The sequence below is a fragment of the Heterocephalus glaber genome, unplaced genomic scaffold, assembly GCF_053883595.1.
Source record: "Heterocephalus glaber isolate CG9 unplaced genomic scaffold, H.glaber_assembly_v1.0 deba00001504, whole genome shotgun sequence".
Lineage (NCBI taxonomy): Eukaryota > Metazoa > Chordata > Mammalia > Rodentia > Bathyergidae > Heterocephalus > Heterocephalus glaber.
The window spans coordinates 8663856-8680311 of NW_028258324.1; the positions used below are offsets into that span (position 1 = coordinate 8663856).

At 38.4% G+C, this 16456-nt stretch overlaps 1 protein-coding gene across 2 annotated transcripts in view; it reads right to left on the reverse strand.

The window, feature by feature from the left end:
• The window catches only part of Acad11 (acyl-CoA dehydrogenase family member 11), an 88372-nt gene that overhangs the window by 69697 nt on the left and 2219 nt on the right, over positions 1–16456 (reverse strand). Inside the window, exons 2-5 of one of the 2 annotated variants that reach the window (XM_021243521.2) lie at positions 15714–15776; positions 5789–5888; positions 2968–3093; positions 1519–1680 (exon numbers count right to left, since the gene is read on the reverse strand). In XM_021243521.2, coding sequence (XP_021099180.1) covers positions 1519–1680; positions 2968–3093; positions 5789–5888; positions 15714–15776 — 451 coding nt within the window. The remainder of the gene's footprint in view (positions 1–1518; positions 1681–2967; positions 3094–5788; positions 5889–15713; positions 15777–16456) is intronic. The other variant, XM_004834236.4, reaches the window with a different exon arrangement.

A 16456-nucleotide genomic window follows, 5' to 3' on the forward strand; every position in this document is an offset into this window, starting at 1 on the left:
AACAAATTTAATTATATCAAATTTTGTTACTGCTAAAGTGGTCAAGAAAAATACCTGTATGTGAAGCTCACATCAGGCTAAAATCTTAAACATTTAAGACTCTCTTCCATCTAGTTTCATTTTACTTAATTTTTTATCAGGAAAAGAATACACAAACACTGACTTAGGCATCAAGAGATGTGGGCTGTAATATTTATTGAGGAATTATTTTGTGGAAGACACACACTTAGGAAATTTCCGGGAAGAGGCACAAGAAATAAATAAACCCTGAGAATGGAAATATGGAGTTTAGGAGGAGAAGAGTTTTTTAAAATTTTAATTCCCTTTACCACAGAATACCCACAGAATCTTCTTCTTTTTTTTTTCTTTTCTTTTTATTTGGTACCGGGGATCGAAGTTGGGACCTTGTGCTTGCAAGGCAGGCGCCGGAACCACTGAGCTAAATCCCCGGCCCCCACAGAATCTTCTAAATGTACTATAGATATGTGTAGTGCAAAGGCTTTCAATCATTCTTAGAATTAAAAGTAAGCAAATCTATCTATTTTCAAGAGTCCTCTAATGAGTGGAGCCATATTATTTATAGCTCCCATTTTCTAATCTATCTCTGCTCAACTTAATGCAATAAGCAAAAATCTTTATCTTTGGAGTCATATTGACCTAGGTTTAAATTATATCTAAGGTTTAAATTAGATACTTGTGTATTCCTTGTTTAAATTATGTCTAAACCAGTAAGCCTCAGTTTCCTCACTTGCAAAATGGGAGTAATAATACCTGTGCTTTATTGCCATAAAGATTAAAAAATGACCACAGCTCACCTAGGACAGGACCTGGCTTATAATAAGTGCACTGTAAAATTTAGTTCCCTTCTTTTCTCAGCAGCCCGCAAATGACATGCTTACAAAGAGAAACATGCCCATACATGTCTGGTCTTGCTTTCCTTTGACTGAAATGCTCACCATCTCTTCCTTATCACTCTAAATTTTATCTTTCCTTAGTCATTGTAAGACACACCTTTCCTAGGAAGCATTCCTTATGCAAGGACATACCAGTCTCCACTTTCTGGATGGTACATCTCTTGTGATAAGCATCAAATAATTATTACTAAATTATACCATTTTCAAATTTCATGTATATGAGCTTCATGTAGAAGTCTCTCAAAAATGATCACAGTTCATTTGGAGGAAGAATCTATTCCCATTTAAAAAAATATTTAACATAGTACTCAAGAATTAAACACTTAGTAAAACTTAATAAATGTCTGCTAACATAACCAAGAAACAGAAAGCTAGGTAGAAAATATACTGGTAAATTAAGTGAAGAATCTGAAACAGAACCTTTGGCTGCATAAACCTTAACTAGGGAATAAAATTATTTTATGCTAAAAAGTCAATCTGAAGGATAATTTTAAAATAGCAAAGTCTCAGAAAACTACACACTAGGTTTTTATTTTGACCAATAATATACAGAATATGTATTTTTAAGAACTTAAAAAAGTAGTTTTTTATATGGATGCATTACCTGTCTTTTGCAGTACCCTATACCTGTTCCATATCCTTCCAGCTGCAATGATTGTATGTTCAAGGAATGTAACCGAGCCAGAGTTTCTATCATGGCCACATATATGGCTGAGCGTTCTGCTGGGCTAACTCCAGGAAGTGTGAAATCACGAAAGATTCGACCCTATGGAAGTGATTATAACAGGCAATTTAAATGTCTGGCAACTGAAATCAATACTTTGTGGAATACATGAGAAATACATTCATTTGTGAAATATGTACAAGAGTGTATGTGCCAAAGGGAAAATACAAGCATATGCAAAGATGAACTTAAAGGACAAACTACTCCCAGCTTGAATTTTATTAAAAAAATTTTAAAAACCAATTTAAATTTATTCTTAATGGTTTAATCTTTTTTCTGTTGGGTGGTCAGTTTCTCTCCCTACCTTCTGGACATTTGGTTATTGCCATTATAGGTAGCTCTTTACTGCCACCTAGAAGAAAAGTTAAAAATCAGTCGGGTTGTGGGGAAAAAGGAACCCTTCTCCATTGTTGGTGGGAGTGTAAATTGGTGCAACCACTGTGGAAATCAGTATGGAGATACCTCAAAAAACTAGGATTAGAGGTCCCATTCGACCCAGCTATACCCCTGCTGGGTATCTTCTCAAAAGAATTAAAAGAATCATACCACATAGATATATGCGCACCCATGTTTATAGTGGCACAGTTTGTAATAGCTAAAACTCAGAAACAGCCCAAGTGCCCAGCAACTGGAAACTGGATAAAGAAGATGTGGGTTTTTTATAAAATGGAGTACTACTCAGCCATAAAGAATGAGCAACTAGAGACATTTATAGTTAAATGGATGCACATTGAGGCCATACTCTTTAGTGAAATAAATAGGACACATATGTGTAAATACTGAATAGTTACTCTGGTATGAGAAACTGAAAGTGTAAACAAGGATCAAAATGTATAATAGATAATGTGAAATAGGAAGAAAAGGTCCAAAGGGGAAGGGGAAGTGGGAGGGATAGGGGAAATAAAAAAAGGGAAAGGAATAAATATGAGAAAAGGAAAACACAGAAACAAAGTCTTTGTAAATAGGGAGGGGTGGAGGGGTTGAAGGGAGGGCAGGGGAATGGGGAAAAAATAAGAACAAGATATATCATGTAAAGGTACAAATTCCCAATGATGAATGTCATCATATTGTATATCTAAAATGTACCAATAAACTTAATGAATAATAAAAAAGAATCAGTCAATATGCCCTAATTATTAAATTTGTTCCTCATTCCAGTTCTCCCTCATTGTGTGTGCATAAGCTGAAACAAAATTTTAAGTCTTTGCAAAACAGATTAAAATGTTGAATAAATTATCATTTATAAATATAATAAAATTCCATTTAATAAAACAGTATAATTAACTTCATAGTTAAAAATAAAGCAACAACAAAATAAAATTAACTCACCTGCACATGTTCCATCACATAAAATTCTGTTCCAATGACAGACGCATCGCTGCAGTACAGTAAAGGGTTGGGAACAGGGAATCCAATGGCAAACAAGGTTTTCTGGACTTTAAATTCTCTATCAATCTAAACAGCATGTGGATTATTAAAAATCAAAACAGAAACTTAGTTACTACTTATGAGCTAACATTAACTAAGAGTAGAAATCAGTTGTAAAATAGTATCAATAATCCAGAGGATGACAGTAATAATTTCTTTCACAGTGAAATGGAATCATCATAATTAGAAATTAGACCAGCTCTAAAAAGTTAATAATTTAATTAGGGTAAAAGGATGGCCACTTGGATGGGGTTTAATCCTGGCTCTGGACATGTGAAGTCAATAGTTTCTGACTGTTGCTAGGCTGGGGTGCAGGTTTCTGATGTCCTAAACAAAGAATTGAGCATAACACCCATAAGTAGCCCCAAGATCAAAAGCAAGATATATTCCACAGGGTAGGAGTAGGTCGGCGAGAAGAGTTCAGACCCAGAGGAGCTTGCTGTCAAGGGTTTTAAGCCTTAGAGTTTAGGGTGTGATTGAGAGTTTGGACTGAGGTAGACTCCTGCCAATGACCAGTTTAACTCAGCCCCTCTGTGTGTGGGGTGGTCCAAAGGCCAAGGGGTTGAGGTTGGGTCAAATCTGCATACTCAATGACATGGTAATTAGGGATGGGTTGGACAAGAGACTTACTGTGGTAAACTAAGTTCCCTGGTTACTTTTCCCATTATAATTAGATCTGGGTGTCCTGGTCCTAAGCTAATGTTTAACATAGAAGGTGGATCTAGCTCTAGAAAGCAGGCTCCAAGGCAGGGCAGCCGTCCTTTATTTTTCTAGCCTTTTCTTTAGTTATCACCTGCCTCATGGCCAGAGTATTTCATAGGTGTTCACCTGAATCTTTCCTTTGTTCTCAGCAGTTTACTGCTAATTGGCTTGCTCTCATTCTTTCATATCTCCCAACAAGGTTCAGACAAGTCTCTTTCAGGGCTCAACCACAGTCGGGTGTAGGAGCTGGGGGAGGCAGATGAGTGATGGGAAGAGAAAAGTACCCTCCCTTTCTGGAGATCAAAGGGGGCATGAACTTCCAAGGCAGGAGTTTGAGGATCCTCCCTGGTACCTGGGGATGCTGTGGACCTCAACATAACTACTGGGAAAATAGGCAACTAGAAGCAAACAGGTCCTGAAGCCGGAGCCCAAATAAGGTAGAAGAAACTGGTCTCCTTAGCCTGGGCAGATCCCTGGGCCTATCACAGGGCCACAAGAGCAGGGCTGTGGTACAGACCAAGAAAGGATGGCTCATCTACATGAAAAGACCTTGTTCCAGACTCAGGCGATGGTGACTGGCCATTTTGGAGAGGGGAAACCATTCGGTTCACCTTACATCAGGGAGTAAAGCAGTTGCTTCTGCAATAACTGCAACAGGAAAATAACTAAACCCAAGTCCATGGGAGAGAAAAACCAGCATTGACAATGGCTATAGAAGGAAATGTTTATAATCACCCTGGTGCCAGGAAATGAGTAGGGCAAAAGCATAAGGAAGTCAGGGAGGCAGAGGCAGTGTGTGTGTGCGTGTGTAGTGCTGGGATCGAACGCAGGGCCTCATGTATGTTAGACAAACACTCTACCACTGAACTACATCCCCAGCTAACAGGTACAAAGTGGATGGCAAAGTAGGAGCACTGCTTTTTAAAATGCAGATTTGGGGAAAATCAATGAAGTAACAAAGTATTCTAGATCCTTAGACCTATACTTATGTTGAGAACATTATATTATGTTCTGATGTGTTCTTGTAGGATGCTATCAAGAAGAGAACCAAGTATTACTGTTTATAAACATTTTATTATTGTTTACTTGGGCATAAATCTATGAGGATGGGTGCAGATCCTCATTTAGCCATGCCATGTTAAGATTTAATAAAAGTTGCCCAATTTTAAAATCTTAAGCACCCAAATTATATGTTTCTGGGAATATAATGGGACCAAAAAGTCAATATCTACATTTTTCTATATTGTGGTATTAATCCCATCTCACAATGTTTGTTTCCTAGAGAGCTGGGCCTGGCAAACACCTGTTAGGCATGAGTACAATAATACCCTAAATATGCATAGTGCTGTTTCATGTTCTCAGGACTTTGATTTCCATAGATAATCCTATTTTTGTAAATATAAAAACTTGGTTTAAACATTTTTTGATCAACATATGATATTTGTACAGATTTATGAGATTTAATTCATGTATACATTGAGTAGTGATCAACTCAGGGTAATTAGAAAAACTTAGTTCTTAAAAACATTTACAATCCTCACTGACAAGTCTAATATTTAGAGAATGCTATAAAATGCTTATTCACGTCTTTTTATTGCCAGATTAGAGGACTATTACAGCAAATATATTAAAATAATACAGCAAGTAGATATTGTTATTGAATACAATAAACATGTAACAGAGACAAAACATCTAGAAATTAGTATTGACAACTACTCATTGGCTGATTATACTTCTAGTTAAGTGTGCAGGGAGGAATCAAACCCAGGAGAGGATGGGGTGTTGTTCAAGATTAGTAGCCTAAAGATACCCTAGATTTGAACCTCAAGTCCTTTTTTAAAACAAAAAGGGATACAATTCAAGTGAAATTTTAATTAGAAATAAGATGAATATTCTATTGTTTAATAGCTATATAATCACCTTTAAAAACAATTTAAATTGTTTATGTGTATATAAAAGTCATTTATCATGAAAGAATTCTCTTATCTGAAAGAATTTACATTGTATTTATATGCCATACCTGATGTGCTTTAGGAAGAAGTGAACCTGGTGGTTTTTTCCTGAGTACATATGCTTGAAAGCCCTTCTGTAGATAAAAGGTTGGGTTAGACTGTCCTGATCTAGATAAAAGCAAAGAAAAAGTTAACTGTAAAAATATGTTTTCTTTCTTCCTGAAATCCTACTGAAATTCTAGAAGAAACAGGAAAAGAAAATAAATCCATCTCAATGTTGAAAAGCCAACAGGAATGCTATCAGCAGATCACAGCATGAGCATTTGGGTGATGTTAAAACAGATGGCGAAGCTGGATGTGGTGGTGCATGCCTGTAATCCCAGCTACTTGGGAGGCTGAGGCAGGGGGATTCAAGTTCAGCAGCAGCCTGGGCAACTTAGTGAGACATTTTTCAAGATAAAATCTAAAATAAAGGAGAAGGGCTTGGGTGTAGCTCAGTGGTAGAGTGCTTTCCTAGTATATGTGAGGCCCTATGTTCAATCCCCAGTATTTCAAAAACAAACAAACAACACCCTCAAATCAAAACAACAACAACAAAAAAACACAGATAGCAACATACTGGCAGCTAGGGAATCTGTAACCCCATGGGTAGGAGTGTGGACCTCACCCCTAACTGCAAATCATGTTTTATCAGAAGCACCCCTAGATCAATGCCTACATGTACCTAAATAAAGGCTGAGGGAAGAGCTTGTAGGAAATCAGTTAGGAAAGAATTAATGGATGCTGGAACAGTAGTGCCCTCTGCCCTCCTGGAGTGACAACCTCTGTAGGTGTCATCAAGGCTAGCACCAGAATACAGGTCTCTAAAATGGGAGACAAATGAAATTCCAGAGAGGGTAGCTAGGCCCATACAATGGTGCCCTAGGTAATTCACAGGCATGGGGCACTGGCTTTCCCCATCAGGTGAACAGATATTCTTACATGGTCTAAGGACATACAACCCAGCTAATGAAACTATTTGATCTATACTTTTATTCCTAATATGGGAAGTTAAGAATTTCCCAATTTTTGGAGAATTCAATAGTATAAAAGAGACCCTAAACTAAATAAATGGAAAATTCAATTCCAGAAGTATTGAGTAAAAATGGAAAAAAAGTAACCTTGAAGTTTCTCCTCGGGACTCCACCCTCTGTCCAGAAAGAATAAGAATGAGAAGCAAGAAAGCAGCAGCAGCTCCAGTGTCTACATCTCTCTGCTACAGGCCAGGCACATTCTCCCCAGCATTCTTACCAGAGAGGACTGATCTTGGTACCATCTCTTCTTCCTGGATGAGTGGCTTTTATCACAGGAAAGTGGAGGCAATTGCCAATGGTCAGGAAATAGCACCACCTCAAGCTATGCTGTCTCTAGTGACATGGGGCAATTTAGCTGTGATGTTGCCAAGACTCAGGTGACAATGATCCTTGCAAACATTTTTTTAAATGTCAAATGACTGATTGGATGCATCCATCTTTCTTTCTTCCCTCCCCCCTCCCTCCCTCCATCCTTCTCTCTCCCTCCCTCTCTCTCTCCCTTCCTCCCTCCCTCCCTCCCTTTCTCTTTTTTTGGTACCGGGATCAAACTCCGGTGTTTGCACTTGCGGCGCAGGCAGCGGGACCACTGAGGTAAATTTTTTTTTTTTTTTTTTTTTTTTTTGGTACCGGGGATTGAACTCCGGTCCTTGCGCTTGCGCAGCAGGGAGCGAAACCACTGAGCTAAATCCCCCGCCCCGCGAGCTAAATTTTTGCACTTGCGGGGCGGGCAGCAGAACCACTGAGCTAAATTCCCGGCCCTTGGATGCATTTTTGATGAGGTAGTTCTCTAGCCATTTATGAAGCACTGATCTTTCATGATAGTAAATGATCAGTGAAATATAAAGGGAAAACTAGAAGCTTCTTATTGAAGATGTAGTTACCATATGATCCACTAAGGCCAATCCTATGTATATATACAGAGAACTTAAAGTTCACACAAAAACTTGTACATAAATTTGTTCACAGCAGCACTATAATAGACAAATATTGGAAACAACTCAAATGTCTATCAGCAAGTGAAAAGAAACTATGGTACATCCACACAATAAAATATTAATTAGCCATGATGGGAATGAAATGCTAATACATGCTAGAACCTGGATGAGCTTTGAAAACATGCTAAGTGAATGAAACCATTCACAAATGTCTACACATTGTGTGATTCTATTTCTGTGAAATGCCTGGAATAGGCAAATCTACAATGACAGAAAGTAATGAGTCTATCTCAAAACAAAAAATAAAAACAGGGCTGGGGATATAGCTCAGTATGAAGGTCCTGGGTTAAATCCCTAGCACTGAAAAAAAAAATTAATGGCTGATGGAGGATGTAGAAGGAGGGAATTGGGAAGCATGAGGTTTCTTTGTGAGGTGACAAAAACGGTCTGGAATTAGATAGTGTTGACGGTTGCATAATATTGTGAATATGCTGAAAACAACTGAAGTACATACTTTAAAACTGCTAAAATTATGAATTTTATATTACTTTTATTTCAAAAACAACCAAAAAAGTGTAAAATTTTTCTTCTGAAGAAATATTTACCAGAGTTCTAATAAAACAACAACAAAAAGGCAGAAGCCTCCTCACACTGGATGATAATCACCAATATTATCAATACAACAGTGGCTAAATTTAACCACTCCAAGTGCCAGGACTTCAAGTAGCCTGGACTATGGATGTTCTCACTGTAAGAAATGTCACTGAGCCAATGGTTATAACTAGTCTTGAGGACTCGAACAAGGTGCTAAAAGTAATTTTTTCACCTATAACCTAAAAGGTGACACTTTTGATTTGTCCAACCTCCATTAACAAATTTAGAATCTTTACACTGAGGTATGCAGCCAGGAATGCTCGGTTGGAGATGACTTTGACTAGATATCAATCTTACAAGACTCTTAACAGTCACCCTTTGCCCTGGTTCACTTAGAAGCATATAAAGACAGGAAATGCAGTATGCTGGCAGGGCCATAGCAAATGAATTTCTTCAGCAGAATCTCACAGCAATCATGCAGCAGCCTAGAGTTTCCTCTGTTCCCCCTGTGTCCTCTCTAGGACAAGAAGTCTACTCAGGCTTCTACACCAAACACTAGGTAGCTTATAAGAAACAAAAATTCATTTCTCACAGTTCTGGAGCCTAGAAGTCCAAGATCAAGGCACCACATCATGACAGATAAGCACAGAATTGTGGAATCATCTTATCAGTGACTTTTCTTGCATCTCCAAGCAGAAAAATTTCTACAAAACCTTTTTTAACAGAAAGGAATTGAAAACAAAATCACCCTGATAAGAGCCCATTATGTTTGTAGCTATATAGCAGTCATACTATCTCTTGTCCAGAAAGAAATCTGAAAATATTGAGATTTGCTGCTGTTTGATATAACTCCTTTTCTGTTGGTATTGAAGAGAATGGTACAGTCATGAGTATTCTGATCAAGTATAATGCGACTGTTTATACCAAGGAGCCTCAGACCTTTACCATCTACTTTGACAATCAGTTCGGTGTACACATTCATGTTCATGAAATTGAGAGAGTGGTGATGAAGGATAATGCTCTGTTTAGCAAATCTGAACTCACAGGCATCCCTCTAGCACTCCTTAGATTTCTGCAGGTTGAAAGTATGATACTGATGCCAAAGCATCTCAAAGATATCTGCTGTAGATAAGAGATCAGGAAAGGAGAGAAAGATTTAAAGCCCAATGATGTGATGTTTGACCATGGAAAACAATGAGCATACATAGGTGAAGATGAGACAAAGAGGTGAAACATTCCCTATTGCTCAGATTCTATGTATTTAACAGGACACGGCAGAAGACGAGAGATATCCCAAATGAAGCCTACCAGATAGCTCTTGACAAGTGCAATGGAATTATAAATCAGCTAGTCAAGAATCAGATAACTGAGAAAATAATTTAACACCAGCACATAGAGCTGGAGAAGGCCCACCCCCCCCCCCCCCAATATCACAGTGGCCAGAGAGCAGGCACCAATGTAGGTACTTCACTAGGGGCTTCCTAGGGAGTGTGTGCACATCTTTGGGGGTGGGGTTCTTCCACTGGAACCATGACTACAAAAACAAACGAAGCCAACCAAAACACAATAAAAAGTTGGACTATGAACAGAGTTGTGACATCTGAAGGACTCTGATTTGTAAAAAGTTATTTTGGTGGCTTTTAAAAAATCCTACTTAAAATGCTATGTAATATATCACTAGATGTTTTGAATATCTGACTATATATAGGGAAAAAGCAGACAGTGCATTTTACCCATATGCTAAGTAAGTAGAAAATGCAATTCATGTCATAGAACAAAATATTTTAAAATTGGAACCATTGGGGGAAAAAGTCTAGTGCATTGCTAGAAGACTGTCCTTCCTTAGCCCCAAATACCTACTGATTCCCATTTCCTCTCACGAATAGTACTGCTGCCTTGAGACCACCAGAATTGGTCACACTGTGCTTTCCATCCTTGTTTATGTTATTAAGACAAGAAGTCCCAAATCCCTATCACCACGCATCTACTGTATCATAGTTCCCAAAAGGGTCTGCATATTCCCTATTTTGTCTTGTTCTCCCACTCCTCAACAATACCCTAACTCTTGATGTCTTTCCGCTGTACCCCTGGCCCCTGGCACTCATGTTCTTTCACAATCCCATATACTCTCAATATCTTCTCTGAATAGAACGTTCACCCTCTTGCTCTAAATCATGAATATTCCACGAGGACCCTGTTTCCTCTACAAGCTTTCTAAGTAGTAGATGTTTCTCCCACATTAGCCATCCAGTGGGCCTAGAGATGGAGTATGTATCCTTCCTGATGCTTACTGTCACTTCTAGACTTTTTGCTCTTCCTACTGTTTAAATGCCTTCCACCTTTGAATCTCATGTCATAAGACTTTGACACCCTCTACTCTACTTTCAGTCACTCACTACCTCTCAGATCATTCCTCCTCATTTCTTGAGGATTGCAGCTTGACTCACAATTACTCTCCTTAATGCTATTCTTACATTAATTATTAATGTTTTCAGGATCCCCATACATGTCCCTTCTAACACTCAAAGCGGTCAGCTCCATCCATTTTTGTTCCTGCTGAACACTACGTCAGCACTCATTCTGAGTTATTAGGCCCTGGAACCTAGTAAATGTCCACAATTCAAGCACTATATAATCCTACTCTGTAAGCATTTCTGTCTCTGATCTCCTATTTTTCCAATCACTTCTGTTAGTACCTTGGTTCCAACAATCCTTCAGTTCTTGGGCCTACATTTGTCTCACCTCTCTTCATCATCTCCTTCCTTGACTAGCTTAAATGTAGTGGTAAAAATTATCTAACTGCTCCCTTGTACATCTTTAGTACACTTCTTTTCTCGCTTTATGGTATCTGCTTGGCAAAATTATCTTCCTTCTTAGATTCAATTCTCTACCTACAGCCATATAACTAAAGGTAGGTGGAAGAAGAAATGCACAACCATAATTTTTATTCTAGGTTAGGTTCCTGAGAAACAGACCCTGGGGAAAAAAAAATGTGTACAATGTGGAGAGCGAAGGGTTGAAACAACCCTGAAAGACTCCTGAGCCTCTTGAGATTCTTGAGTCAGATAATATAATGAGCCAGGATATGAAACTGGTACAAAAATAAGGATATTGACTGTTAAAGAAAATAATAAGAATTTTTATGTCTGCTAGACAAAAAAGTAACATTCCCGGAATTGTAAAGATATACTTGACCTTTTCTCTGTAAAAACGAGTCACCAGGTCATGAGGGGAGGAAGGGAGGGAGGCTGTGGGTGAGGAAGAGGGATATATAAAAAGGCTCAATAAAGGGGGAAGGAGAAGGCTCTCCCTCTCCTTTTCCTTTTTTCTCGAATTGGTGTTGTCCTTCTTAATCCTCACCCCTCTCCTCAGGTACTGTTCGTCTAGTGACGGCTGGCTCCGTCAGTACAAGTGACAAAAGGAAATCTTGGGAAACTAATAAGGAATTGGAGGAAGCAGAGAGAAAGCCAAGTAAGGATATGCTGTAAGATGAAGTTGCTTAGAGGGTAGTGTAAGCCTGATCTCAGGGGATATGTATATAGGGGTTGGGGTATAAGAACTATGTGTCAGGTACACTCAAGAGTTGTCTTATCTCTGAAGTGAGGATGATGGAGATTTAATACTTCTGAATTGGTTAAGGGCTATCTCAAACATCACAATATTCAGGACAAAGGAGGCTCCAATAGCCCAAGGACAGTTCCTAAAAAAAAAAAAAGAAAAGAAAAGAAAGAAAAGAAACAAACAAAAACAAAGAGTGACACTTGCTGGCTATTGCAAACCCAGCACAGCTCAGTGTGAACAGAAATAATAGAAAACCAGGATCTGAGTAAGGCCTCAGAAATGTCTACTAAGTACTTTTTTTTTCACAGTAACGGCATGAACTTCAAAGGGAACCCCATTTGGCAATCTTATTTCCTTAGCCCATTGATTCTCCCATACTCTCAAATGACTATTCCATAATTTATCCTCAAATCTCTAACACCTCTTCCATCTTCACTCTCAGTTAATTATTTAGCTTCCTACTTCAGTGAGCGCATACAGTGATCAGATGAGCACTTCCATAAGCTTATACTACTATACCTATTTCATACAATCACCTGGTACCCATATATTATTATCTTTCCTCCAGAGTCTATAGAAGAATTTTTATATCCCTGTCTTATTTTTGTGAACTGGGTCCCTGACTTTCTTGCCTTCTCAGAGTCTTTGTCCCAGGCCTCCTTCTGCGCAAATTCTACACCATTGCCATCAACACACAAGCGTGATCTTTTTTTTTTTTTTAAAGCCTTTTATTGGCCTCATTTACCCTTCCACTTAAAATTTCTGTTCCCTTTGTAAAAATGCTATTGGTTCTAATTCTCCTCCTTCTATTTCCTCTTAAACCAATTTCAAACTTTCATTCTCTTCTTTACACTAAAACTATGCTTTCAAAGACATCAATATAAGTTATGATTCTCCCCTACTTCTCTGACCACTCCTATCCACTTCTGTAGGTTCCTCTTAATTCTTTAACTTCCTAATACTGGGGTACTGTGGAGGTATCTCTAAACCTCTGCTTTAAGTAGACTTATTTTCTAGGTGAGTTCTTTTATCTCTTGGCTTTAAACACTGATTCTATGTAAGTAACTACCAAATTTATGTCTAGTCCAGACCTCTGCCATGATCTCCAGACTCATATCCAACTGCTACTGTACATACTCACTTGAACATCTAAAAGCCACCTTGAAAGTTAACATTACAAAACTGTTTCTAATATTTTCCCTCAAATCTGTTTTTTCTACAATCATCTCTCCATTTCAAGATAATTCCATACTTATAGTTACTATGGCAAAAATGGAATATTCTTTGTCTATTCCTTTCCTACCCCATATCTAATCAATATGTCCTTCAAAATATACCAAGACTATATTTCTCACCTATTCTATACTACCATGTGGGCCCATGCCACTAATATCTATCTACTAGAACATTATAATATTGAGTCTTGCTTCTGCCCTTGCCCTCGTCAGTCAACTCTCAACCCCAAATACAGAGATTCTGTTTCTTATTTTTTTTTTTAAAGACAAAAGTCATAGCTGGGAGTGGTGGTGACTGTCTATAATCCAAGTACTCTGGGAGGGTGAGGCAAGAACATCACAAGTTGGAGCCCAGCCTGGGCAACTTAGGGACTTAGCAAGACTGTCTCAAAAAAAAGAAAGAAAAACAGAGGTCTGAGGACGTAGTTGAGTGTAAAGGCCCTAGGTTTAGTCCTCAGTACTGTCCCTTCCCCTAAAAACGACAAATCACTTCCCTCCTCTGCTCAAAAACCTCTATCCTCTCCCTATCATAAGTCAAAGTAAAGGCCAGAGTCCTCACAACAATCCAGAGGGACCCCACTGCCCTTGTTTATACTACTTATGCCACACTTGCCTCAATAACTCAACACAGTCCCCTTCCAGAGCCACTGCACTAATGGTCCCCTTTGTCTGGAACTCTTTGTCCACAGATATTTACATGGCTCATATCTTCATTTCCTTCAGGTCTTTGCTGAATGAATGTACCTTCTCAATGAAGCTTTCCTGCCATGCCCTCAAACATTTACTATTTGTCTTACGTTATGGCTTGTGTCTAGATGTTCTCTAAAAGCTTCATGTGGTCATAAGTGGGCCTTTTTGGAGGTGGCTGGATCTTGTGTGTGATGCTGGGATTTAGGGTGTGTGATTACTAAATTAGTCTGCTAACTGGTTTGGCATAGTTCTGGATGTGGATAATGGGAAGGCCCACCCTGGGTGTAAGTGCTACCCATCTTAAGGGCATGTATCCTGGATAGAACATAAGGGACAGAAAGAAGACAGCTGCCATGGCTTGTAGCTTTCTGCTTGCTACTTCACTGCCTTCTTGCCTTCTGCCCACCATGAACTGTTTTTCCTCCATGATGCCCCACTGCAATGCCACCCTGCCTTGGAACCAGCCAGTTATGAACTGCAACCTCTACAGATTGTGAGCCAAAATGAACTTTTCCTCCTATAAGTGTTGGGTATTTTGTCTCAGCAACACAAAAAGTAACTAAGACACCTTGTGAGACTTAATTGCAGAGGCATGGTGACAGGGGTAATAAAAGAATTTACCAAGACCAAATAAAAATAGAGACAAGAATTTATTTAGATCAGAGTACATGGTTAAGAGGGACAGTGGCAAGACAAAGGAAGATCTGAACCAGGAGGAAGGGTCATGGTATTTTTAAAGGGAAAAGTGTGGTTTAGAAGGAGGGAGAAGAGATGCCAGAGAGGACAGGACCAGTGCCTTGGATCCAAAGACATGAGAAGGAATGTTAAGGATGTGAAGTTACAGGTTGCTAAAATAGCTCTTTTGAGAACAGAGGACTGGACTCTGATGTAGGGCCGAATGGAGGGCAAAAATGGGTTCTTTCTGGTTATACAGCACTGTATGCTATTCTCTTTTTTTCCCCCATCAACCTCTAGTACAGTGTAATATTTAGAAATTGATTTTATTATCTGTCTCCTTCAAACAGAAGTTCTAGAAGACCAAGTTTCTTCTTATATCCCCAGTGGATGGGACAGTGCCAGATACACAGTAGGCACCCAGCTGCTGTCACAAATTTTGTACTGTCAAGCTTTATAATGCTTTAATTATTGTTTAATTCTCAATATTTTGTATTACAAATATGATTTGCTTTTTGCAAATATTAAAACTAAATTTTGTTTCAGCACTATGGAAGGCTGAGGCAGGTGGATCCCAAGTTTGATCTCAGCTTGTGCAATTTTGTGAATTAGCAACACCTTGTCCAAAATAAAAGAGCTGGGGATGTAGCTCAGTGCAAAGGCTCTAGGTTCAATCCTCAGTATTGCAAAAAAAAAAAAAATAAAAAAATAAAAAAGAATCTTTAGGAAATGTATAAGCTGTAAGGAACAACAGCATAATGTTTTCACTCTCTGAGAAAACTATCCTATATCTTTGAAGGCCTTTTGGTGTCTTCCCCTTCAGAGTGACTATGATCCTGAATTTTATGTTTACCATTTTTTTAAAGTTTCTCTCCTTAAACAATATGTTTTTTATTTCTCTGTTTTTTATGTTTTGTTGTATACAGTTGTTAGCTGACTCACTTTCATTACTATACTGTTAAAAATAATTTCTCTAATTCAAAAGCATATAGATCACATACACCTTTCAAATATTTAGTTTTGCCTTTAAAGCTCAAGTCGTTTATCTCCCTGACGTTGTGTGAAGTTGAGTGAGGCGTCTAACTTCAATTTTTTTCATATGCATAACACTTATCTTATTAAAATTTCTTGAAAAGACTCCAAACACCACTGTATTAGTTACTTTTCTCATTGCTGAGACAAAACATCCAATACTTAAAGTTAAAGGAGGAAAGATTTATTTTAGCTCACAGTTGTAGAGGTTTCAATCCATAATCCGCTGGCTCCAAGGCAGGGTGGCATTGCAATGGGACACTGCAGAGGAGAAACAATTCATGGTAGGCAGAAGACAGAAAGCAGAAGGCAGAAGGCACCAAGTATAGGGGAAAATAGCACCTTCTTTCTTTCCCTTTATATTCTATGGCAGATACGCCCTAGTTAGGATGGGTAAACTCATACCCAGAACTATGCCAAACCAATCAGTGGACTAATTTAGTAATCACACACCCTTAATCTCAGCATCACACTTTGAATCAATCCCAGCATCATGTCTTTGATCCCAGCAGCACAAACCTTAGATCCAGGTACCAAAAAGCTCTATGACCACATGAGGCTTTGGGAGACATCTAGATACAATCCACAACAACCACAGATTTTCAATGCCAGCACTGTCATATATCAAAGTCCTATAAATATGTGGGTCTTTTCATGAATTCTCTAGTCTTTTTCATTGGTGTGTCTATCTCTGTGCTAATAGCATGCAACCTTAATTCAAATTTACCACTTTTATCCTTTAGGAGTGTTTCTATTATTGTTAATCCTTGGTTCTCGAATGTAAAAATTTAGCTTTTTATTCACACAAAAAATTAAGATTTTGACTGCTATTGCACTGAATCCTTAAATTAATAAGTAAATAAAAAAATAAAGAGTTACAATATTGAATTTTCCTACTCATCCTATGGCATCTCTCAATTTTTAGAATTCTTTCCAAAGTT